At 58.3% G+C, this 20,806-nt stretch overlaps 3 protein-coding genes across 9 annotated transcripts; 1 reads left to right on the forward strand and 2 right to left on the reverse strand.

Moving 5' to 3' along the window:
* The first annotated feature begins 461 nt into the window (after nt 1-461).
* Nucleotides 462-3,802, forward strand: LOC115945358 (uncharacterized). 4 transcript variants are annotated; one of them, XM_031043035.2, is made up of 2 exons: nt 462-734; nt 1,771-3,802. In XM_031043035.2, the coding sequence occupies exon 2, from the start codon at nt 1,795-1,797 to the stop codon at nt 3,124-3,126; it is 1,332 nt and encodes a 443-aa protein (XP_030898895.1). In that variant the 5' UTR covers nt 462-734; nt 1,771-1,794; the 3' UTR covers nt 3,127-3,802. The 4 variants fall into 4 exon arrangements, with proteins under 4 accessions (XP_030898895.1, XP_030898897.1, XP_030898898.1 ...); XM_031043037.1 differs by lacking the exon at nt 462-734 and adding an exon at nt 791-874; XM_031043038.1 differs by lacking the exon at nt 462-734 and adding an exon at nt 1,273-1,291.
* A 1,668-nt stretch (nt 3,803-5,470) lies between these two features.
* On the reverse strand, nt 5,471-9,072 carry LOC101874277 (PHD finger protein 13-like). Of its 2 annotated transcripts, none has more exons than XM_034064357.1 (5): nt 8,868-9,072; nt 7,121-7,213; nt 6,326-6,935; nt 6,023-6,058; nt 5,471-5,926 (listed from the first exon to the last, which is right to left on the reverse strand). In XM_034064357.1, the coding sequence occupies exons 1-5, from the start codon at nt 8,997-8,999 to the stop codon at nt 5,700-5,702; spliced, it is 1,098 nt and encodes a 365-aa protein (XP_033920248.1). In that variant the 5' UTR covers nt 9,000-9,072; the 3' UTR covers nt 5,471-5,699. The 2 variants fall into 2 exon arrangements, with proteins under 2 accessions (XP_033920248.1, XP_033920247.1); XM_034064356.1 differs by having other exon boundaries at nt 5,472-5,926; nt 6,023-6,061; nt 8,868-9,069.
* A 480-nt stretch (nt 9,073-9,552) lies between these two features.
* ABCF3 (ATP binding cassette subfamily F member 3) lies at nt 9,553-20,406 on the reverse strand. 3 transcript variants are annotated; one of them, XM_034064047.1, is made up of 21 exons: nt 20,271-20,343; nt 19,912-20,059; nt 19,748-19,827; nt 19,317-19,372; nt 17,577-17,674; nt 17,348-17,470; nt 16,811-17,077; nt 16,524-16,604; nt 15,910-15,969; nt 15,523-15,579; nt 15,291-15,313; nt 14,652-14,707; nt 14,328-14,528; nt 14,082-14,158; nt 13,799-13,843; nt 13,331-13,463; nt 12,682-12,770; nt 12,397-12,488; nt 11,699-11,831; nt 11,247-11,334; nt 9,553-10,470 (listed from the first exon to the last, which is right to left on the reverse strand). In XM_034064047.1, exons 1-21 carry the CDS (start codon nt 20,341-20,343, stop codon nt 10,312-10,314), a joined length of 2,139 nt encoding a protein of 712 aa, XP_033919938.1. In that variant the 3' UTR covers nt 9,553-10,311. The 3 variants fall into 3 exon arrangements, with proteins under 3 accessions (XP_033919938.1, XP_033919939.1, XP_030898901.1); XM_034064048.1 differs by having other exon boundaries at nt 10,312-10,470; nt 19,912-20,108; nt 20,271-20,406; XM_031043041.1 differs by lacking the exons at nt 17,577-17,674; nt 19,317-19,372; nt 19,748-19,827; nt 19,912-20,059; nt 20,271-20,343 and having other exon boundaries at nt 10,312-10,470; nt 17,355-17,462.
* Between the last annotated feature and the right edge of the window lie 400 nt (nt 20,407-20,806).

The raw sequence follows: 20,806 nt of genomic DNA on the forward strand, positions 1-20,806 counted from the left end.
CTGGTGTCAGGATAGGAGCAGCTGTGCTCCCAGGCAGAGTCTCTGCCTGCCGGGAGAGGGGCAGGTGTGTCCTGTTCAGCTCTCTGCTGCTCATTAATCAGAACAAATGAAAGGAGATCTTGAGGATGGATAGCCATAGAGGATGAGGAGAATGCCGGCAGTGTTTCTGGTTGAAATCAGGCACGCCTTGGTTTAACTTGTGTAATATTGGCCTGCTCAGCTGCAGGGATTTACAGGAGTGGAGGGAGAAGGCAGCAGGAAATGAAACATAAGCAGAGAGAGATATGGAGACATCAGGAACCCCTGGGGAAAAGAGCTGGGAAAGCTGCCAGTGCTCCTGCCTAGACTTAATGGAGGCCCTCCCAGGATGCTGGAGCAAGCAGGCATAGCTCTGACACAGACCCAGGACATGCACTGGTGGCTGCTGGGTTTTCTTTCCACAGCCAAAAATAGTGGGGCTTTCAGCTGTGGGTTGGGCACAGGGATTTCGCAGCATCCACCCCATGGGGCTGCTGGGCTCACTCTGCAACCTAACCCTGGCTCACTGTAGATCTTGCTGAGGCATCAAGCTTGCTGTTGAAAGTGAAACTCCTTGGGTTTTGGGAACTAGAAACCCGACATACTGCTGACGCCTGCCTCTGCTTCCTGTACAGAGGCTGAAGCGTTTGCCCGGGTTCTGAGGCAGGTTCCACGGGGAGCCTCCTTTTGCAGCAGCGGCAGCGGTGTGCCCAAGGGTATGTATTACAGCTCCAGCTTCTCACTGCTAATCATCTTCCGAGGTGCGGGTGGTGGTGGACTGTGGTGTTTCAGACCAGCTCAGGCCAACACAGTGTCAGCAGCAACTGGGGCTCAGCAACACAGTGGGTCCCATGAGGTTAGTCTGTCCCTTTGCATGGGAACCCGAGGGTAAATTTGGGATGCTGCATGCCGGGTAGGGCTGTGCTGGCCTGCCTCCCAGCCAGGCTCGGAGACAGGGATAGGGTGCAGGGGGGTGGGAACCCCTCCTAGGAGCGGTGGCTGAGGAATTGGGCTGGAGAGGTCGGGTGGGGAGAAGGGAGATGGGACGGGGGAAGAGAACCGGGAAGAGAAACCATCCCAAAAGGCTCGGGGCTGGGGGCACCGGTAGCGGGGAAAAGGAACCGGATGCGGGCATGCCCGGGCAGATTCCCGCTGGCGGGAATGGCTGAGAGCCTGCTTCCCTCTAGCGGGGAGCGGCGGCGGAAGGGAAGGAGCGGTTTGGCCGGGCCGGCTGCACCCAGCCCCGGCTCCCCGCCCCATCCCGCTCCTACGGGTACGTGGTGCGGGCGGGTCACGCTTCCGGAGCGGTGAGAGCGGGCAGCGCTGGGACGGGGGGGTCTGCGGGCCTCGCTCCACGGCCTGGGGCACGGGTTGGGGCTCCCGGGGCAGTGCTGGGGTCGCCTCCCCACGCGTGTCCCGCGATGGCCCTCGGGGAACCGGCCAGGTCCCGGTGCTGCCGCTGTACCCAAGGGCACCGCTCCCTTGACGCTGCGGAGGTGGCCTGGGGAACATATCCCTGTACCCCTGTGCTGGACAGGAGCACAGCCTGCCTGGGCTGCCCCGGTCTCTCGCAGGGGTGGGTTTTGGGGGGGTGGCAGCATACCCCTGGGCTGTGTCACCGGGGAGAAGGTGTGGGGACAGACAGCGATGGCAGCTTGCACAGGCAGGCCATGTCGGCATCCAGGGGCAGGTGCAGGGAGGATCAGAGGAAGGGAAAGGGGGTGTGTGTTTAACTTCATTCTGTCCCCACAGCACCACACCCTTTGACGTACGGTGATGGGGAGACCCCAGAAGAATGCCACCGGTGGGTCATCCCCTCGGCTGGCCACCACCGCCCCCAAAACTGCCCCTGCCACACCACCATCTTCTGCCTCTGCTACCCAGGTCCGGACTGCAGCTGTGGGCAGCAGGTCAAGGGGCACTGCAGCTGCCAGGGCTACTGGCTCCCGCCAGGGGCAGGGAGCAAAGCCAGACTTCTCTCAGCAGAGACCCACAGCATCCTGCAGAGCCCAAGGAGGTGCTGGGGACCAGCACAGAGTATCCACTGGGAATTATTCTACAACCCAGAAGAAGGCACCAGATGCCAAAGCAGCTGCCAGTCCAGCCAGACCCGACACCACAGCAGTTGCCAGTCCAGCCAGACCCAACACCAAAGCAGTTGCCAGTCCAGCCAGACCCAACACTAAAGCAGCTGCCAGTCCAGCCAGACCCAACACCAAAGCAGCTGCCAGTCCAGCCAGACCCAACACCAAAGCAGCTGCCAGTCCAGCCAGACCCAACACCAAAGCAGCTGCCAGTCCAGCCAGACTTAACCCATGTCTGCAGAAGCAGCAGCCTGAGGATGACCTGAGCAGGGCCTGTGGCTGGTTCCTGCCCCCACTGGAGAGTCAGGACATCCCACGTGTGGAGAAGGAGACCCGTGGCCAGCGGAGCAACCCCAAGTGGTATGAGTGGCGGGCGAACCGCATCACTGCCTCCATGGCCCCCAGGATCGCCAACAGCAATTTTGCCAATGGCAAGACTGACAAGGTGCCACAGTCCTACCTGAAAGCGGTGGTGGACTCCAGCCCTGGTGTGCAGACAAGAGCCATGGCCTGGGGGATCGACAATGAGAAGGTGGCCGTGCAGGCTTATGAGCAGCTGAAGTCGCAGGCAGTGGGCAAGCCAGTGCGGGTGGAGGACTGTGGCCTCTTCATTGACCGGGATAAGAAGTGGATCGCTGCCAGCCCAGATGGTATCATCAAGGAGGCAGCCACAGGGAAGGCCCTAGGGCTGTTGGAAGTGAAGTGTCCCTACAAGCACAGGAACAATACGGTACGTGATGCCTGCAATGACAAGGACTTCTGCCTGAAGATGGATGGGGACTCCTATGCCCTGAAGAAGGATCATGCCTACTTCACTCAGGTCCAGTGCCAGCTGGCAGCCACCGGCTTCCAACAAGCCGACTTCGTGGTGCACACCAACAAGGAGACAGCCGTGGTCCCCGTGAAGTTTGACTCTGAGTTCTGGGAACAGACAGTGCCCAAGCTGGAGAAGTTTTACACTGAGGCAGTGCTTCCCCACCTGCAGCAGAAGGCAGGCAGCTCTGCCCTGGCCAAAGAAGAGTAGACCCCCTGCCCCATCTTGCTCATCTGCCCCAGAAACCCACCTTTGGTCCCTGGCATAGAAAATGCTCCTGGGTCTGCTGCTGTTCTTCGATTGTTCTCTGTCTCAGGACTGAAGCACTGCCAGCAGGACCCTGCTTTGGTGGGGGTCTCCATGAACAGTAACCTCTAGTGCCTTCTTGTCTTGTCACCCTCATTGTATCCCCCATTTGACCAAACAACACTCCCTGATGGAAGCTCATACACCCCTGGATCTGCAAGGGAAGCCATTAATACCTCCATGCTGGAGTAACAGGCTTATTTTGTAGAGAAAACTGGATCCTTTGGCATCTCAACTGCTGTCAGGACTAAACTGTAGCTCTGAACTGGAGCCAGGGAAGTTTTGTCAAAGCCCAAGAATGAAACAGCTTTTCAGCTAAATAGTGATGTACTGTAAGAATGACAGGAAGGGCACGTGGACACATGTCCTCCTTGAACCATCAGACCTGCTTCTTCTCTGGAGTAACCCATGATGTTCACAATGAGTTGGCTGCAGCCTTGGGAAGATGGCGTCTGTTGAAGAGGTTATCCCCCAGCCCATCCGCTTCCAGAGGACCTTCCTGTGAAGCATCCCTGTGCACTGCAGCAGGGTGGGGAGGTGGTCATCACTCTATTAAACACAAGATGCACTGGCCCGCTCATTCCCTGTTGTTTGTGTACCCTGGTGTTTACCTGGGGTGGGTTATCAGAGCTGAGTGGTATTCCCACACCAGGTCCCCTCCCAGCCACAGCACAAGGGGAGCACTTGTGTCCCAGAGGGACATGAGACCCAAAGCCACCACCGTTATGGCAAAAGTATTTTATTATATACATAAGACTCCAGCCACACTCCACAGGGCAAGGACCAGAATTCACTATTTTACATATCAATACAAAATAACTATAAAAACATAAAGCACTTTTGGGGCCCAGGCTTTCCATAGGAGGAGAGGCACAGGGATGAGCCTGGGGGCTGCTGAGTGACAGGGGCTGCCCCACACTCTCCCCCAAGCTGTGGTCCCACAGTAACCAGATGTACAAGTAGAAAAGAACCCAGTTAAGAAATACAGCTGTGGGGGCTGTACCACTCCTGCTTCAGTCAGCAGCGCACCGGGGGCCGAGCTGAGCATCACCAGGCCAGGAGCAGAGGCTGTGTCCCCCAGGGAAAGTGCAGAAGGCACGTGGGCCAGGCTTTCTGGAGGGGCTCTGAGGAGGAGGTGGGATCCAAGTGCACGTGGGGCCCCAGGAGATCACACACAGACACAGCGCACAGGGAACACAGAGGGGGTAAAGTCTTCCACTGCCGAACTTCACCAGGGGGCTGGAGAGGGCACATCCCATGTCTCCGGAGCAGCAGTTGCATAGCAGAAGGGGCTCAGGGCCCACTCTTGACAAGTCATTAAGTTTAACTACACATTCAGGACAGAAAAACCCAAACCCAACAACCTCAGTGATGGAGGGAGTGCTGGGAAGCAAAGGCCTCCCAGTTCCTGGCTCCATCCAAGCTCAAGTCTCAGCATCCAGCTGGTGTTGAACCACATGCTCCACCAGGCAGCCCTGCAGGTAGGAAATGGCCTCAGGGTACAAGCTCCAGTTGTTTTAAACTGGGCGTGGAAAACATGGAAAGCTAACCAGAGCACTCTTCTGATCCCTTTCTGAAGGGCTGCCTGCCCTGCCACAGCCAGCTCAGAGAATAACTTCAGTCTCCTACAAGGAATCTCACCCCTCTTCACATAGGAGACCTCAGTGAAGCTGGAGAACATAAACCAAGGAGGGCTGCTCAGCATAAGTCATTGCAATCATCTACTAGAGGATGCATTTGCTAAGCCTGACCCATCAGGGCTATCCTGGGGCTACGGGGACAGCAAACAAAATCAGGATCACCCCGGGATGGACCTCCCCTGTGCAGCCTACAAGGCTGATGAGCCAGAGATGGATGGCTCCACCAATGCCCCAAAATGCAAGAGCCCCAGTCTGCTTCAGGCATCAACAGGACCAATGTCCCTTCCCTGCCTATCCTGGAGAGCAGCACACTACATCCCTTGATGTAGTGTAGCAAGTAGGTATAGCCCTGCCTGGACTGCACCTACTTGCTGGAGAACTTTGGTCACTGGGGCTTTGCCATTGCAGCACACCTGAAGGTTCAAGGGAAATGGTGATGAAAAAGAAAGAAGGGGTGTCACATCTTAGTGTAAGTGTAAGCTTCCACTACACCACAGAAAAACTACTTGGACTAGGTTCTCCTTGGCTGTCCTGAGGGAAAGGCACTGGGACAGCCTTGTGCAAAGACAGAGATGTTTCTGAATGACCTAGTGCATGGCTGGGCCACCCTCCTCCCCCCCCCCCCCCGCACCTCTGGGGTAACCGACCTCTGCGGCCAACACAATCCTCAGGGAGGACACACATGGCAGCTTCCAGGAGTCAGAAGTGCTAGGGGGACAGTCCAGCCCCTGGCCCAGCCCCTCCACTGCCATTACTGTGCATTGATTGTCTAGCCAAACCAGGCTACAGTCAGCGATTGAGAAAAGGGGACCCCCACCTCCCTGCTTTGCAGGAGCTTCAGTCACAGAAGCGCTTGCGGGGCACCGTCCGAGCCCGGTTTGAGCGGCGAATCTCCTGCTTGGCATCGCGGCACCGCTGGCAGATGAAAACCTCAGGCACGTTGGATTTGCGGATCTTGGCACAGGAGAGGTGGATCCAAGTCGCGCACTCGTTACATTCAATCATGGGCCTCCCTGCAAAGGGCTTCAGGCAGAAGCAGGTGATCAGATCCCAGGCATCATCATCTGGTCAGGGAAAGAGACACTGGTCAGAAACCACCCTACCAGCTGCAGCCAGACTAGCCAGTTCCACTGGTGATAAATGGGATAGCCCCCACTCACCTTCTGCTTTGGTGTTGGGTGCTGCTGTGAATTCAACTGCTGGAATTGTAAAAGGGGAGAAAAGAAAAAAGATCAGATGAGCAGAGAGCCCTGCACCCCACTTCAGACACTCCACAGAACAGAGCTGCCAAACAGAGCTGCTCTGCTCTTCAGGCCCCTCCAGGTCCCAGTGGTATTCCCCCTGCTGGGAGAGGCTTGGGCCATCCACAGGGCCTCCCTGCAGCCAGCATAGGTAGCTCCAGCTAATGGAGGGGTCACTGGCTGCAGCACAACAGAGCCCTCTGCACTGCCTCAGGCACTCACCACTAAGCTGGGAACTCCCTCTGCTTGCATCTTCTTCGCTTTGGTCCAAGGTACTACAAGAACTGGGGCTTTTCCTCCCTCCAGAGCAGAGGTTGTGCTCCTTTAGCTGAGGATCATCTCCTGCTGGCTTCTCGGTCCCCTGCTCTCTAAGCATCCAGTCCTTCTCCTCCTTCATCAGTTCCTCCAGGAGGGAGCTGGGCTGGGAGTCCCCAGCCGTGTTGAGGGAAGGGTCCAAGAGCTGCTCTTTCACGGGAAATATCTGTCCCTCTGGTGCAGCCGGCTCCTTCACCCCATCCTGCTCTGTGCCAAAGCCCTTCCCAGTGGTCAGCAGCACACTCTTCGCCTCTGGCTCCAAAATGAGTTTCTTTGCTGGTGGCTTCTTCCGTTTGGTTTGCTGGGGCCGGATATCATAGAAGCTGGTGGGGAAGGCTGGGCAGCTCATGAGCAAGCTGCTCTCCACAGCCCCCCTGGCCATGGTGTTCCTGCTCTTCCCATCATCTGTCAGGACATGGCAGTCAGAGGAGTGGGATGAGGCCCAACTATCACTGTCCTGAGTGCTCCCCGTGCTGTTCTGGGGACTCATGCTGCCTCCATGGGTCCAGGGCTCATTCTGCAAGAGGGGAAGACGCAGGACTAACATGGAAGACTGCAAAGCAGACACTCAAGGGTAAGGAGGAAGGAACTGGGCATGGAGAACAATTCTTGAGAAAAGAAATTAGAAGCTGTGTTTGCACAAAGTAGAGAGCCCAGAGAAACCAGTCTTTTCATAGAGGAACACCCTGTAAACCTGCTTACCTCTTCAGGGTAGGGGATGTAACCTGCATAGGCCAAAACGAAGGTGCAGAACTGGTTGAAATCCTCCACGGTTCTCTGTCGTTTCTGCAATGGCTGCAACAAACACCATGTGTCAATTAAACTGCCCCATGCCCCATACCCCTACCTGAGCTGAGCATCCCAACCAATCCTGCCAGGCAGTGCTGGACCACCAGGCAATTATACAAGCACATGATTTTTAGGTCATCCAAACATCCATCCATCCATCCCCTAACCCATCTGCATCACCTGGCTCGCCAGATGCAGCCTTTCCCGTCAGAGCCCGTACCGCAGGGGGACACGGTGGGACACTTGGAGCACCAGCAGCCGCCCGGCACAGCGTGAGTCAGAGGCTCGGGAGCTCCGAGCCAGGGACGTCCGCCCACAGCGGCTGACTCAGGGCCAGAGGGAGAAGGTGCACGGCGACTGGGGCTTCCCCGGCTCAGCCGGAAGAGGCCGGAGCCGCTCGGGAACGAGTCCCGCACTCGGAGCTCCGGGATCCCGCGGCAGCGCCATCCCCGCGCCAGCGCCCCCACAGCCGTGTGCGCAGGAGCAGACGCCCCCCCCCATCCCTGCCGGCACCGGGCCGCGCCGCTTCCCCTCCGCACAGGGCGGCCGGAACCGGCGGGGAGGGGAGGGCAGGGGGCGGCCACCGCCCGTCCCCGCGCCGGGCACCTGATGGCTCCCAAGATGGCGCCGCGCTCCCGGTCCTGCCCCGACCGACGGCGGGGGGGGGGGGGGGGGGGGGGCATGCGGCGCACGGGGGCGGGGGAGACCCCGCTCCCGCACACGGGCATCCCCCTCCCCCCCCCGCACGAGTAACACCCGCCCCGGCACGGGACCTCCGGAACCGGCGCACAACAGCGCGCGCACACCGCTCACACACACACCCCGGTAGCCCCCGGCCCGCCCCGGTACAAGCACGCCGCGAAACACACACACACACATACATACATGCACACACATACATGCACACACATACATGCACACACACATATACACACACACCCCGGCCACGCAGGTCCCCGGCCGCGCCGCCAGCACCTCCCGGACCCTGTGTGCCACCGCCCGCCCGCTACCCCCCTCCCGTTCTCCCGGCACCATCGCCCGTCCCTGCCCACAGCCGCCCCTCTGGGCTCTTCACACAGGTACAGCCGCCTGCGGGCGCACACACACAGAGCCGCTCCCCCCTCCCGTTCTCACGGGGCACACACAGACACCCCCCCAGCACACACAGAGCGCCGCTTCCCCCCCCGTTCATATAGGGAACACAGAGACACCCCCCCCGCGCACACGCACAGAGCCATTCCCCCCCCCTCCGTTCTCAAGGGGAACACAGAGAGACGCCCCCCCCCTCAGCGAACACACACAGAGCCGCTAGCTCCCCCCCCCCGTTCATATGGGGAACACAGGCCTCCAGCGCACACACAAATCCCCCCCGCCCCCCGTTCACACGGGGCACACAAACACCCGCCTCCCCCTCCCCCAGCACACACACACCGCTCCCCCCCTCGCACATACACCACACACAGCCCCCCCACTCCAACCAAGCCTCCCTCAGTCACACCCTCCCCGAGCGCAGCTCCAAGCACCCCTCGATACGAGGACACCCCCCCCCCAGCACACACGGTCCCCCGTGCACACAGAGGTCCCCCCGCATCCCACGGCGGGCCCTCACCCCGCACCTCACACAAACAGCCTCCTCAGGGTCCCCCCCAGCCCCGCTCACCTCCTCGGACACCGGGGATCCGGGGCTGGGCACGGGGCTGCTCCCCGCCGAGCGCGGCCCGCCATGGGGGAACGGTGCTCCGGGGGCAGCGGCCCCTCGGCCCTCACCTGCCGCCTCCCCGCCAGCGCTCATGCCGCCCTGCCCTGCCGTGCTGTGCCGTGCTGTGCCCGGTGCGGTGGGTACCCGCCGCCGGTCGGACCGAGGCTCGAGCACCGCCCCGGCCGCAGGGGCGGGACCACCTGGTGGCGGGGAAGGCGGGGGCGGAGCCTCGCGCCGGCCGCCTCGGGAGGACCGGCGTGGGGGGGGAGCCTCCATCGGCGCGGGGCGGGAGCCGCGGAACGGGTCCGCCGCACACAGCCCCGGGGCACCGGCAGCGCCTGCTCCGGGTACCTGCGCTGCCCCCTCCTCTCACCGTCCCCTAACAACGCGATCCTGCACCCGCCCGGGCTCACACCCGGAGCCCGCCTCCCCTCCCGGCCGAGCGGGACAGCGGCGCGGCTCCGCACAGCCCGGCCCGGGCACCCGCCTCCCACACACCAAGGGGGAGCCGTTTAATTTGGAGACACCCACTCAGAAAGCATCTCCCCCCCCCCCCGGCTGCCTTGTGCCAGGGCAGCAGAAACACCCCTCCTGCCTCCTCCCGCACTCAAGCCCCGCAGCCCCCCCAAGGACAGAGAGCACTGCACCCACTGCATCCTGGGTTTATTTACACGGCAACCTCTGCGCAGGGAGGCAGGAGGGACCCCGGGGCAGCCCACCCGGGACAGCCCACCCCAGGGCCGGTTTGCAAGCAGAGGCAGGTGCTGAGGCACAAAGGCGCCGGTAGCAGCTCAGGGAAAGGACCGGGAGCAGGGCCCAGGCAGAGCCGGGCACTGGCTCCCTCGGCACTACAAACACAAACCCCGGGGGAGGACGGGCCAAGCAAGCCCCAGCTTCCAGGGGCTGGGGGAAGAGGCCGGGGTAATTTTTAGCAGCAGAAACCTCATTTCCCTCCAGGGTGGCAGGAGGATGGTGGCATGAGATGGAGCCGGACAAAAAAAAAACAAACTAAAAAAGGTAGAGGGAGAAGCCAGGAAACATGGACAACAGCTCCTCTCCTGCCTTCCAGAGCACGGAGTGACACCGGGGGGTCGGGATGTGACACCTCTTTCCCTCCTCTCAGCAGAGCAGCAGCTCCAGGCACAGCCTTTCCCGTGTGCCCAGCACCAGGCACAGCCCAGGCCGGCAGCAGTGTCCCCAGAGGCACACACAGCACCGGGCTCCTGCTCCCTCACTGTCCTTCCACCCGGCCCCGGGAGAGCAGTTCAGGTAGCAGTTCGATGGCATGGCTGACAGTCCATGCGGGCAGCAGCGTCCTCGGCGCTCTGCCAGGCACAGTTGGGATGGATGCCAAGGCAGTCGAGCTTCACCCTCCAGCCCAAGCGCAGTCTGGCTCTCGCCTCCTTTATAGGAAACCCTCCTTCCGGAATTGCTCCTTCAGGATGTCTCTGTACTGCTCGAAGCCACCCTCGATGCGGGTCACGGTGGCATTCTCACAGACCCATAGCTCCTGGCACACCAGGTGGATGAAGCGCTCGTTGTGGGACACCAGAATTACACCACCCTGCCGACACACAAGGTGGGGAGAGAGGGAACTTAGTGGAGCACAACCCAGGGCCCAGCACTGCTGGCAGAGAGATCCTGAGCCCCTGTCCAGCCTGTGCCCAGAACCTTGGGTTTCCTTTTGCGTCAGAGAAAATGGAATGGTATTTCACTGGCAGGGACCTAATCCCAGCCTTTCTTTCCTTCAGGGGGAGAGATAGATCACACCTGGACGAGGCACGTGGAGCAGAAACATATTTAGCCTCCGCTCTCAGAAGGTGACCACAGGGTTTGTTACTGGCTTTCCAGGTCTCTGACAACTTTAGGGACGGAGATTCCAGATAGAGCCAATGACAGCTGAAATGTGGCTGGGCAAAGCAACCTCAGTTAAGCTTTTCTTTTGCAAGAAAACTGTCCCAACCTGAGCAACTATTGAACAGTGAGAACCAGAGTGATCACAGAGGTACCTGGAGATCATTGGAGATCAGCCATAAAACATGCCTAAGGAAGATCCAAGCAGCCCCAAGGCAGGGCTGAGTGCCACATGGGGCATGCAAGAAGTCACAGCAAGATGGGGGCTCTCTGGTCTGCTGTTGCCTGCCTCAGCCACTCCCAGCCAAAGCCAACAAGTGAAACAAACTATCAGGGTGGACAATTAAGGCTGAAACGTGACCAACCCCCCAAATACTGTCCTGGGCTTAAAGCCAATACTGGTATTTGACCATCCACCTCTGGCTGAGATACCCAGGAACTTGAGCTGGAGGCTGCAGGAAGCTTTACAGAAATCGAGATCCTTACCCGGAATTTATTTAGTGCCTTTGCCAATGCTTCAATAGTCTCCATGTCCAGGTGATTTGTCGGCTCATCCAGGATGTAGAAGTTTGGACTGGAAGAGAAGACAGCTCTGAGCACACACGGGAATAGGCCCCAGCTGGGTCTGCACCCATTGCACTGATGCAACCTGCACCAGGCTGCTGCTTTAGCTGCTTGGAGCCACAGCCATCAGCACGTGCCTGGCTCAAGATCCACACTGCCCAGCTCCAGGGATGCTTCTTATCCCAAGACAGGAGAAAACCACCTGCCTCCTTCCACACAGTCCTCCCAAGTTGACAACCTCCCTCCCCACAAAGGGCCAAGGACAAGGCTTCCACAGGGCGTTGGAAAGTCCCTGGATGTCTGCCTTCCTCCTGGAGAAGCAGGCTCCAGGGATGAAGCCATGCCAAAATTAACAGCATCTGGGAGAAAATTACCAGGACATAGTCATCTGGGCAAAGGCCACGCGACTCTTCTGACCTCCGGACAGGCTGGCCACAGGGCGCACGGCCAGCTCCCCCGAGATGCCGTAGCTCCCCAGCTGATGCCGGTACTCTTCCTCAGTCTTTCCTGCAGGAACGTGTCATAACACAGCTATGGCACACCCGATGTAACACAGGGTGTCCAGTGCCATGTGTTTGAGCAGTGTGTGCTAGACCAGCGTGGTGGTGGAGGAATTCAGTATCTGCTTCCAGGAAATTCCCTCCCAAGCAGGGGGTTTGTGGGGAAAACCTGACTGACACAATCAGGACAGCGGCTGCAGGGCTCTGAGTGATGGTGCACCCAGTCCCCTTGTCACCATGTTATAATGGAGGAGGGAGCCAGAGGTTTTGGGAGCTGGGGAAGGGGGAGCCAGGGCTCACTTCGCACCCAGGAGGAAAGCGGGTCATCTGTCCCCAAAACCTGGCCACCGTGGAGCGCCAGCCTGAGGTCTGCAGGCTGCCAGCTACCCACTTCTCATGGCTGGTGTCCTGAACCTGGCTGGACGTGGGGAGATAACCCTGAGCAGGTCGTGTCCCTCAGGCACTGATGTGACACAGCCTTCTGCCCAGGGCCATGGAACAAATCAATGTCACTCCACACACAGCAGAGGAGACCTCAATGTCCCAGATCTTCTGGGATCTTGCAGACTCACCTGGGAACTTTCTTGCCAGTAACTCTACAGCACTGATGTTCAAATCCAGTTGATCCACATGGTGCTGGCTGAAATAACCGATCTTTAGGTTTCTGCAGAGTAATAGAGATTGGGAGCTGGTACTAGGCCCTGCAAAGCCAGTGCTCGCAGCTGCAGCTAGAGGAAAGGGGGCACACGCATGGGTGTGCAGGACTCATCCCCATCCCCCCATCACTCCAAAGCATAGCCCAGAAGTCCTGCAGCTGCACCATTCTTCCCAGTCCCCCAGCCCTTCCTATCAGGTACCTGTGAGCATGTCGTATCCCTCTGACTGGTGCCAGTTCCCCCATTAAGATCTTTAGCATGGTCGACTTGCCAGCTCCATTTTCCCCAACCTAGAGAAGCAGCAGCAGCAGCATTGGAGACCATGAAACCCACCAAGGTACTTTGAAGAGCGGGGCAGTGATCAGGGAATTTCAGCTCTCTTGGATGATAACGCAACAGAGGGGAGCAGGCTGAGACTCTAACCAGTGACTCCAGCTACCTGGCAGCTCCATTTTTATCACTGATGAACAGCACAGGCAGCAGTGCTAGAAGATGTTTCTTCCCCAGTCCTTGAGCCTAAGGACTACCTGGTCCCAGCCTCATTTCCAAACCATAGTGTCTCTCTGCTGCCCCATCCAGTGTAGCAGGAGCTCCCACTGTTGTCAGCTAACATGGAGTTACAGAGAAGATGGAGCCACTCTCGTCTTAGAGGCACCCGATAACAGGATCAAGGGTAATCAAATGCTGCAATAGGACCCAGAGGAATGGGAGAAACAGTCCTCCCTAGAAATAACCAGAAATCAACTGAACAAGGACCTGCGCAACCTGACCTAACAACAAAGCTGGCCCTGCTTTGGGCAGGGACCTCCAAAGTCCCTCACAGCCACCATTACTCTGCAACCCCACATACCACACAGATGCGGGACTCCAGGTCAGCAAAGACAGAGAGGGAATGAAAGATGTAGTGACTTGGGTCGTAATAGAAGTCTACTTCATCCAGCTGCAGGATTGGCGGGGAGAATTTCTCAAAGCCATCGGGGAACCTGGGAAGACAGGAAGAGGCAAGAGATGGTGAGGAACTTTAGAGATCCTGCTCCCAGCTCCTGGGACAGCCTCTGCAACCCCCCAGGTGGCAAGGGATGCTCCCTGACGTGCAGGGCCTCTTGGAAGGATGATCACAAGAAAAGGACACAGATCTGCAGCCTTGGCCCCAGGAGGGAACCCAGTCTGAATGCAGGGGTCTGTCTGGGCTCCCCATCACAGTAAGTAAGGCTGGCCTGCAGGAAGGGGTGGTTATTCCAGCCAGGACAGGACCCAAGAGCAGCTCACATCAGAAACAGTCAGGCATTCTCCAAGCAAGGGCTCAGGAGACACTTACTTCATGATCACCTCAGACTCCTTGTCCACAGGTTTCAGGTCTGGTCTGCAAGAAGAGAAGATACATAACTGAGGTGCCTTGCACTGGGGGTCTGTTCCCACATCAGAAGCCCAGACAAGAGTGTTCAGCTATGCAACACCTCAGCCTAGCCAAAGCCTCTGTAGTAGAGACAGAGCACCCAAAAGCCCAAACCACCACTGTAACCCCCAGGCACACTGGGAACCTGTTTCTTCCCATGAGCACTGCCCCTTCCCCACCTGCCAAAAGAAGAAGATGCACTCACAGCTTCTCCAACAGCTTGAGCTTGCTCTGCACTTGGGATGCCCGGTTGGCATTGTAGCGAAAGCGATCAATGAACACCTACAAGAGAGAAAAGTATCACAGAACTCTATGTCCCCTTCAGCCCCAGCCACCCTGCTCTGCCGCCAGACCTCCTGCAGCAATACAGGTATGTCATGGGTCTAGAAGCATGGAGGAAGGGACAAGGCTTGAAGAGAAGGGCCTCAGCACTACTGGCTTCTCCCAGTACCTGGATGTGCTCACGGTACTGCTGCTGGGCTTCATACTCTCGCTGCTGGTTCTTCAGCCGCTCCTCTTTGATCTTCATGAAGTTCTCAAAGTCCCCACGGTACATGTCCAGCCGCTGCGAGTGCAGGTGGATGATGTCTGTGGCTACCGCGTTCAGGAAGTTCCTGTCATGGGACACTACAAGGATGGTCGACTGCCAGGTCTGGAGGAGACAGCGAGAGGGAGGCCTGAGCACCATAAAGCATATGGCTTAGTCCCACTACCCGGTGAGGCAAGACACCAGCCTGACCCTTGCTCTGTCTTAGGGCCTCCCACCACTCCTTACCTGCAGGTAGGTCTCCAGCCACAAAATGGCCCTCACGTCCAGCATGTTTGTTGGCTCTGAAGGAAGGGAGAGAGGCACTGAGATCAGGTGGGATGAGGATGGCTGGATTATGTTTTTTTTACATAGGAAAGACTAGCACTCAGCATTTTGGAGGAAGAGACCCTGCGTAGGGACCTTTACGCCCCCGAGCTCAAGGGGACTCACACATGTAGGTTTTAATGGAGTGTGGGCACAGGGGCAGGGATGCTCCCCACACACCATACCAGCACCCAGACCCTGATGCCCAGCAGCAGCATCTTGCCCAGAACCTCCTCCCAAGGTGGGTGCCTCCTGGCCCCAGAGTCACCCGCTGCAGTGAAGGGACACTCCCCAGTGTGGGCTGGCTGCCAGGGCACATCACAGGGACCACTCAGGGCAGGGTGACACGCAGCTCTGCTGGGTGCAGTGAAAGCGGCTGCCCAAGCAGAACTCCCTGCACCACTGCCATGCCAGGGGAGCACCAGCAGCCCTGCCAGTCCAGCCCTGTCACACAGGACTATTTTGAGCAGGCAGCTGAAGGCCACAGTGTGTTCCCAACCCCAGCAAGGGCATAGGCAGGTCCAGCAGCAGTGTTGGAGGGGACTCGCAGTATTGACTTACCATCCAGGAGAAGGAGATCTGGCCTACGAAAAACAAGACATGGGTATGAGAAACAAAGAGCACAGGATCACTAATGAAAAGCACATTTCATCACACACTCAGAGCTGCGATGCCTCCAGTGCTTCCCACTCTGAGAGTCTGAACCAAGGGGACCCCCAGGCAGCATCCCTGCAACTCAGAGCACAGGCAGCAAGGAGCATTAACTCCAGAGCATGAAGGCCTGGACACCAACCTGGCAAACAGGGCTCTGGCTAAGGCCAGTCTCATTCTCCAGCCTCCAGAAAACTCTCTGAGGAGAGAAGAGGTTGCAGAGGGGTTACTGTTTAATGCAGGACCCTTCTAAGTTTACCTGCCTGCCAGGCTCCCTGCTCCCCAGCAGCTCTTCGGCTCTGCTGTCACCCAGAGACACGTTGTCTCTGCAGGGATCTTGGGAACAGCACAAGATCAGTGGCCCAGCAGGCACTCCCAGGGCAGAAGGCCACATCGGATCAGCAGGAATAGATCCTTGCTCTCCACACGGGGCTTCCCTCCCCTACAGCCAGAGCAGTGCCTGGGAGCTCACCAGGAGCATCTCCCCAGACCCATTTCTGTCTCAGTGCCCAGGGCTTTGGAGACTTACTTGGTTGTCTGTTGTTGCATCTTTGCATTAAAACCCAGCCCAGCAAGAATGACGGATGCCCTGGGGAAAAGGGGAGAGAACAGGAATCCAGCTACAGCATCCAACAGCAGAGCACAGTCCAAGGTCTCAGACCCATGGCCACCAAGTGGGCTCTACTGCCTGGTTTAAAGCCATTCTGGTGCAGGAAAACTTCCCTGCACACCCAAGAGCAGCGCTTGGCTGGGATATGCAGCCCAGCAGGGAACAGCATCCACATGAAGTCCAAGATGATTTGCAAGTTTTCAGCTCTTTGACCAGGAAGAGAGTCACTACCACCAACATCCCAGAAACGTTTCCCAGACAGCAGGAACCTGGGGAAGTTTTGAGGAGCAGCAGCAACAATGCAAGCCATCTGGGGCAAAAAAAATCCCTGCAGCATCGGGAGAAAGCTCGACTACTCCTAACCCAGCAGAGCTGTGATAGAAGCTGACAAGACAGAAGAGACAAGAAGTCGGGAGAGCCCCCTGTCCCCACATGCCAGATCCCAGGGCCACAGCATCACCCTTCCATGCCCTGTACCACTCCCCAGCTCTGGCCATGCCAACAGACAGCAGTGCCCTCAGGGCCCGTCTCACCTTGCTGGGGCCTTGTCTGCCTCAATCTCCTCCAGCTGTGCATAGATCTCCGATAGCCTGGCACCTTCTGTTCCTTCTCCCCTGTGGCAGGACAAAGAGGAGCATGTGGAACTGATCAGGATCAGGGTCTGAGTGCTGGGGGAGGCTGATCTCCACAAGCAGGACCAAGGTGGGCAAGATCCAGCTCAGCCCTACCGGAGCCCTTCGTTTGAAGGAAGAGATCTCAGAATAAGACCTGATGGTCAAGAGGCCATATAAGGGCTGGAAACGCTGTGGCAACATCTCACCTGCCAGCATTAACTTTAGCTGTCAGGTGTCTCTCCTCTCGCAGCAGGCTCTCACGAGTGGTGTCACACTCCAGCACGCTCTGCAGCGCCGGTGTGTCATCCCCTGCCACCTCCTGCTCCACGTGGAGGATGCTGATGTGCGAGGGGATGTGCAGGCTCCGGCTGGCAATCATCTTCAGCAGTGTGGTCTTCCCCAGCCCGTTCCTGCCCACCAGCCCATAGCGCCGTCCAAACGCCAGGTTCAGGTCGGCTCCTGCCAGCAGCACACTACAGCAAGAGAGCAGGCATGCAGGGATCAGAATGCCCCACAGAGAGGGAGATAACCACCAGCCACCTGCATACAGCATATTTCAGGCTGCGCTGGAGGCAAGCAACTGTCACAGACTTCTGACCAAAGGCAAGAGGGTAGGTGCACACCTTCCTCTCTGATCTTTTCCATACCTTCTGTCATTTCTCAACCACTCTCCAATCCAGTCTCAATCCCCCATAGTCCGAAGCCCCAGCCAGGATCTTTCCCACCTCCCCACCTGCACTCACCGCTCACCAAAGGACACATCGAAGTTCTCAATGCGCACATCATACGACTTGTTCTTGCCTGATGACTCCATGCGAGTCTCCTTCTTGCTGGCAGCTTGGCTAGCAGATGCCTCCTCAAGGACCCTGTGGGCAGGCAGAGGACAGAGAAAGGGGCTCAACTGGAAAGCTCTGGTACAGTCAGATCCCAGCAGGATGGAATGGGAATGTTTGATGCATCCTCTGTACTCACAGAGGGCCAGATGTCTTCAAGGAATCCCGTTCCATCCTCTTGTCCTGCTTGGCTTTCAGCCTGGCTTCTGCCTTCTCCAGTTTCTTGGCATTCACCATCTGGGGCACAAAACAGAGTTTAAAGATGAGAAGCAAAGCCCAACTCCAGGAGAAGAGATCAGTCAACCCCTCAAGCCTGAATGGAAAGGAGGGAGAGCAGGAGGGAGGTAGGACAGGCGAACTGTGATATATCCAACTGCATTTTGAGGAAGCTAATCAGGCCAGGAAGTCACTCCAGGAATGAAGTCATAAATCAATGGCTCACAGGCAACAGTTCTGCCACAGCAAGGCAAAGGGCTTGGCTGACCCTAAGGTACAGCCAGTTTCTGTAGTTCCAGGGAGCTGGGTCAGCCAAGTCACTTCAATAGCAGCAACCTGCAATCCCTACACCCTGCACCCAGCCTTTCCCTAGATCCTGAGGTGTTCTCCTTCCTGACACGTTAAACTTTAGCCAGCTTGGAAAAAACTCAGTTTATGCAACGGATCGATCACAACAGAGACAAAAAGCATTTAATTAAACCTGGAGGCAAGAAGGAGCCAAGTGTTTTAACCTGCCTCGTGTCTTGGCCAGGCTCTCAGCCCACTCCAGCTTATTCCTGTGTCAAGTCAAATACTTGTGGCTGACCAAGAACACTCCTAGATATTTCTAGGCAATTCTTCAGCCACCAGAGCACATTACAGACCTACATGCTAGACTGAAGAGTATACTGAAGCTGTGACCCCATACCTACAGACAGATTGAGTCACTCTGTAAACTGCACTTATCTCCCTGGATCTCCCAGTAAGACATGTCCTCCACAGCCTGAGAGGCATCCCGAGACCTCCTCCAATTTTTGTGAAGATCCTTTTGAGTTGTGGACACGAGAGCCAGCAAGTGAACCCAGCAGCAACAGCTCCAGTGCCAAAACCAGCAACAGCTGCCATCTTTCACCTAGGGCTCCATTCAGACACGTGGGGATCACGTTCAGCCTCAGTCTCTAAGTGAGGAGCTCTCATCCTCAATACGTTACCCCAGAACGGGAGAGCTCTAAAAGAGACTGGCCCGGTGGAGGGACTGCCCACCCTGTACAGCTACAGCTGCCCTTGCTTTGCAGATGCACCACCACATCTCACCTGTACTCAAACGCTGGCACATCCAGTGCAGAGAGGAAGCCAAGGCACTCCTGAGTGAGCAGCTACGTATTTTGTAGCAGACATTGCTAAAGTTGGGCGTACAACCTAACCACAGCAGCTCTCTGGAAATCAGCTGCTCCCTGCTAACTCCCCACCAGTAACATCCCAACATCAGACTGTGAACTGGGATTTTATCTCATTGACTATGACAAGATGTCATCCCAGTACTTCCTGTTTGCTCAATCAAAGGCCCTGCTGTAAAAGCCAGATGTCTTCATGAGAGAGAAGCTGCACTCTGAGCATCACCACTGCATCAACCACCTTTTGAAGCTCATTAAGAAATCACAGCAAAATAGGTTCTGTCAAACTGATATACCATTATCTCCTCTTGAGCCTCTTTACCAGACAAAGATCAAGTTTCCCAACTCACAGAGAATCTCACAAGGAGGAGCAGGACCCCCTGTAGCTGTGTCCCTAACCAGGGTGTCTGGCTGTTCAAGCTGACCGGAGCAGGACACCTGCAGCCTTACATGTCAGTTGGTCCCACCAGCTCTGCTGCCTTACAGACAAGGGCATGGTCCCCACTTACCGAGGTCTGGCCTCTCTTCAGCAGCAGCCCCGGCAGCATGTCCGCACTGGCATCGGCTGCAACAAGATGGTTGGGCTGGTGAGCATGTGCTCCAGGGAGGCTCTACAAAGTGCTGCTTGAACATCTGCCTGTGAGTAGACATGCCTGTCCCTTCTCCCGGTGGGATGGGGGTACCAAAGGGTGTCTCCTCTCCCTGCACCCAGCAGGCAGCAGGGTGCCACTGGCCACAGCTCAAAAGTGGGAAGAGCAAGAAGGCCAGCACCTCTGAGTGGCAGCCCGAGGCACATAGTGGTGGGGCGAGCTGCTCCCTGAGGTCCAGCACATGTACACTCAGTGCCCCGAGCCCATCCCTGCTGCTGGCACCCTTGATGGAGCGTGGGAGCTGGGGGAAGTGATATGCATGGCCAGGGATCCTTGGAGGCAGCACTCACCACATCCATCAGTGATCTGGGAGAGCTGGATAGGGGTGTCCAGCAGCACCTGGCTGCAGCGCTGAGCCTGGGCGTCATCCCTGCGAGAGAGGAGGAGGAGGAGGAAGAGGCGGCGGGGCTCAGGACGGTGTGAGGGCGCTGGGGGCCGGGGCAGTGACCCTTACAGCTGCAGGGTGTTGAAGAGGCGCTGGCAGATCTCCCGGATGGCGCCGTCGTCCTTGGTGTCCTGCGACACCTCCCGCAGGAGCTCGCCCACCGCCTCCACCAGGTCGTCCACCGACTCGAAGTCGGCCCCGCCGCCGTGCAAGATCCCTGCGGGCACACCGCGCCGCCGATGCACACCCCTCCGCTCGCTCGAGCGCTGTCGCGACGGACGGCCGCGTGTCGCGATGCGGCCGGCAGGTGGCACCCACCCTCTCCCACCACCCCTTTTCCTCCCCGGCAGCCTGTCGCGACAGCCGGGAGGTGTCGCGACATGCGGCGGGGCGGGAGGCCGAGCCGCGAGGAGGCGGCCGCCGCTCACCCGTCACGTAAGCGAAGACCTCGCCGTCCAGGTCTGGGAACTCGCTGCGGAGGATGTCGGCGCAGGACGCCATGGCGGGGCCGGACCGGGCTCCGCTGCCGCCGCCGCACGGAGCCCGGCGCCGCGGCCGAGGCGGAAGGGACGGCGCGCGCGGGGGCTGCCGGGAAGTGGAGTCTGGGGCGGGGCGCGCGTGCGCGGGGAGCGGCGCGGGGCTCCGCTCGGGCCGGCGTCGGTGTGCACCGTTGGGAACGGGAAAGGGCAGTTCCGGCGCCTGCAGGGGAGCGAGGCAGCAGGCAGGGGCAAGGGCCTGCGACCGGCACCGTGTCTGGGCGCGGCACACGTGCCGGAAAGGGGCAGCAAGGATCGGTTCATCCCAGCCGGAGGTCTCCGTGAGCCAGCCCTGGAGGGAAAGCCTGGAGCACCCTCCTTGCCCCGGCGGGCTGCAGCAGCAGCTGAAAGCCGAAGCATCATTTGCTCATTTGACACGCTAATCTAGAGGCAGCCCAGGGCTGGGGGAGCCACAGACGCAAGTCAGG

Source organism: Melopsittacus undulatus, chromosome 6, assembly GCF_012275295.1.
Source record: "Melopsittacus undulatus isolate bMelUnd1 chromosome 6, bMelUnd1.mat.Z, whole genome shotgun sequence".
In the NCBI taxonomy this organism is placed as follows: domain Eukaryota; kingdom Metazoa; phylum Chordata; class Aves; order Psittaciformes; family Psittaculidae; genus Melopsittacus; species Melopsittacus undulatus.

Excerpts from the sequence above, each read along its gene's own strand:
- LOC101874277 (XM_034064356.1), bottom strand. The coding sequence starts at position 8,999 with ATGAGCGCTGGCGGGGAGGCGGCAGGTGAGGGCCGAGGGGCCGCTGCC. Across the intron at positions 7,214-8,867 it reads GATCCCCGGTGTCCGAGGAG|CCATTGCAGAAACGACAGAG; the intron begins GTGAGCGGGGCT and ends TGTTTGTTGCAG. Across the intron at positions 6,062-6,325 it reads AGGGAGTTCCCAGCTTAGTG|CAGTTGAATTCACAGCAGCA; the intron begins GTGAGTGCCTGA and ends TTACAATTCCAG.
- ABCF3 (XM_034064047.1), bottom strand. The coding sequence starts at position 20,343 with ATGGCGTCCTGCGCCGACATCCTCCGCAGCGAGTTCCCAGACCTGGAC. Across the intron at positions 19,373-19,747 it reads CCAGATCACTGATGGATGTG|CCGATGCCAGTGCGGACATG; the intron begins GTGAGTGCTGCC and ends ATCTTGTTGCAG. Across the intron at positions 15,580-15,909 it reads ATGCAACAACAGACAACCAA|AGAGTTTTCTGGAGGCTGGA; the intron begins GTAAGTCTCCAA and ends TTCTCTCCTCAG.
- LOC115945358 (XM_031043035.2), top strand. The coding sequence starts at position 1,795 with ATGGGGAGACCCCAGAAGAATGCCACCGGTGGGTCATCCCCTCGGCTG.